Source organism: Ceratina calcarata, unplaced genomic scaffold, assembly GCF_001652005.2.
Source record: "Ceratina calcarata isolate Rehan_Ccalc_2016 unplaced genomic scaffold, ASM165200v1 scaffold395.2, whole genome shotgun sequence".
Taxonomy (NCBI): Eukaryota; Metazoa; Arthropoda; class Insecta; order Hymenoptera; family Apidae; genus Ceratina; species Ceratina calcarata.
In genome coordinates, this window is record NW_017162872.1 from 6,091 (window position 1) to 9,287 (window position 3,197).

The following is a 3,197-nucleotide window of genomic DNA, read 5'->3' on the forward strand; positions in this document are numbered from 1 at the left end:
GTTAATGTTAGAACGTACGTTTTTACAAACATCTCTCAAATTCGTGAGGTCCCTGTTACTGAGGAAGTTTAATATTCTTTCAATACAAAATAAATCATTAATTCCACTCAAGTAAAGGCGGAAAAATATAACGCCCTCGTCAAGCAACTCCTTTCGTACCATACCTCTCTTGAAACGACCTTTTATTACGTCTTTGTACATAGGAAATTCTCTCTCGTAATTACCCCGTCGCAAATCCCAAACAACATCTTCATTTCTCGCGTACAATGCTATTTGGTCTATGCGTTTCATTAAAATATCATGAAATGTTAGACAAGTATTTTCAATTTTTAAGTTTTTCATTCTCTTCACCTCTTCAATACATTTTCTCTCAAACTGAGATTGCACGTTTAAATTCCTGAGATGAATATTCTCCATATTTCCCTTATTCCACTTAGCTATTTGCATTTGAATCAACAGTTTCTGCGTTCTGGAAAACTTGCGATTAATACGTCTATGTTTAAAATGAGTACAGTGGACTGCTGTCCCGACTAAATTATTAACAAACTTTACGTCACAGTCATTTTCAATGAGAGCTAGAACGACTTCGAACTCATCGTTACCGGATGCAACGTCTACTGCCGAATAACCTGATTCACTTCTTGAGTTGATATCGGCGCCCGCATACACTAGAATTTCTACTACACCCACTTGACCACGATCAGCGGCACGATGTACCGCTGACCATCCATATACATCTTTGTCATTCACGTCAGCTCCATTCTCGATTAACAAGCAGCAAATTTCTTCTAACCCTAATTGCGCAGCAAAATGAAGCGGTGTCACGTCACATACAGCTTTCCAATGAACATCGGCACCCAAATCTATGAGGATTTTTACAATATCTTGGTGTTCCTCCTGAATGGCTACGTACAGCACTGTTAATCCATTGTTGTCTTCAATATCCATGTCAGCTCCTCTCTCAATTAGGAACCTGATAATTTCTTCGTGTCCTACTCGCGCAGCAAAATGAAGCGATGTCTCGCCCGTTCTAGTTTCCAAGTTGACATCGGCACCATGATGTACGAGAAGTCTCACGATATCTTCGTGTTTCTCTTGAACGGCTATGTGCAGCGCCGTTAATCCATTTTTGTCTTCAACATGCACGTTAGCTCCTCTTTCGAGTAGCAACCTGCAACTTTCTTCTGAACCTTCTAGCGCAGCGAAATGAAGTGGTGTCACGCCACATACAGATTTAAAGTTGACATCGGCACCCTGATGTACGAGAAGTTTCACGATATCTTCGTGTTTCTCTTGAACAGCTATGTGCAGCGCCGTTAATCCATTTTTGTCTTTGGCATGCATGTCAGCTCCTCTCTCAATTAGCAACCGGGAAATTTCTTCGTGTCCGACTCGTGCAGCAAAATGGAGCGGTACATCGTCAAATTCAGATTTTTCTTTAACATCGGCACCATGATGTACGAGGATTTGTACGATATCTTGGTGTCTCTCCTGAATGGCTAGGTGCAGCGTCGTTAATCCATTTGTGTCTTTGGCATGCACGTCAGCTCCTCTTTCGAGTAGTAAACTGCAAGTTTCTGTTAGACCTGCTCGCACAGCGAAATAAAGTGGTGTCTCGCCCCATATATTTTTCGACTTTACATCGGCACCATGGTCTACGAGGATTCGTACGATATCTTGGTGTACCTCCTGAATGGATAGGTGCAGTGCCGTTTCTCTATCTCCGTTTCCGACATTTACGTCAGCTCCTCCCTCAATTAGCAGCTTGCAGGTTTTTTCTAGACCCACTCGCGCCGCGCAATGAAGTACTGTCTCACCCCGTTTAGTTTCTGAATTCACATCGGAACCGTGATCTACGAGGATTTGTACGATATTTTGATGTCTCTCCTGAATGGCTAGGTGCAACGCCGTTAATCCATTTGTGTTTTTGGCATTCACGTCAGCTCCTCTCTCAATTAGCAATTTGAGAGTTTCTTCTACTCCTACTTGCGCAGCACAATGAAGCGGTGTCTCACACATTTCAGTTTTCAAGTTTATCTTGGCACACTGATCTACGAGGATTTGTACGTGTCTCTCCTGAATGGCTAAGTGCTAGCACCGAGGAACGATTAGCAAGGACTGGCAGCCTTATGCAGCAAGGATGCGATAATTTTTTCTTCGGCCGGAAAGTGGGGACGACGCGAACATGGTGGGGACTGGTACTTGACGGGGATATGCTAGGCATGGCCAACGAAGGCGCATGAGGAGAATAGTAGTGGGGATCGAAATACGGGCGAAAAAGAGGGGAAGCGAGCCGTGCGGGAAAAATTATCCCATCCCTGCTCTGAAAGAATGCAGAACTTCTCCTCTTCCCATGCTCTCCCCACTACTGTGCTCTATCCACTTACCTATGGCATTATTAGACATGTCCCCAATGGCCATGGGTAACGTATCTGGGGGAGAAAAAAAGTAGTGGAGGACAGCATGATAAGATGAGAACAGGGACCTCAGAATTTGTCCCGCACGGCTTCCTTTCCCTCTTTTCGCCCGTATTTCGATCCCCACTACTATTCTCATCATGTGCCTTAGCGAATGCGTGCCTAGCATATCCCCATCAAGTACCAGTCCCCACCATGCTCGCGTCGTCCCCACTTTCCGGTAAATATTAATAATATTTTATTCGCAAAATATAAATAGTTTCTACTATTCAATGTTATATTCTTAAAATTTGTTTGCTTATTTAAATATGTATACACCCTAATTTTCAATGGGAATATAAATATGTATATTTTACATAAACGTGGTACAAGCTGGTATTATTTTAATAATTCTTCGGACATCGATTAGTGGAAGGCTTTTCTCTACTACGCTTCTTTTTATAATCGTTATAGTGTAACGAACGCTCTGTATCAAATACTAAGTTTTCGCGGCAATCCACATATCCGTAAAAATGAATTTTTTTTAAATTTGTAATGGCTACTTAGTGGAATTTGGGATCTATAACTAATATTCACATGTACATAGAAAGGTGGCATTTTTCTGTTAATGAATTCAAGCAGGACTTGACAATTCCTAAATGTCGAAAATCCTTGTTGAACAAAATCATTGCGGGGCCAGAGGTGAGCTACGAGTAGGAAAAGTGCCTGCGGATATACTTGAAGGCGTCATAAATTAAACGACGTTGCAACAGGGCTACTTTACCCTACCCTCGGTTAATG

General features: G+C 42.3%; 1 protein-coding gene across 1 annotated transcript in view; it reads right to left on the reverse strand.

Annotated features, from left to right (window-relative positions):
* LOC108626312 (serine/threonine-protein phosphatase 6 regulatory ankyrin repeat subunit B-like) overlaps positions 1–2,406 on the reverse strand; it is an 8,038-nt gene extending 5,632 nt beyond the window's left edge. Inside the window, exons 1-2 of the mRNA XM_026814719.1 lie at positions 2,388–2,406; positions 548–2,051 (exon numbers count right to left, since the gene is read on the reverse strand). Coding sequence (XP_026670520.1) covers positions 548–2,051; positions 2,388–2,406 — 1,523 coding nt within the window. The remainder of the gene's footprint in view (positions 1–547; positions 2,052–2,387) is intronic.
* Positions 2,407–3,197: the final 791 nt, after the last annotated feature.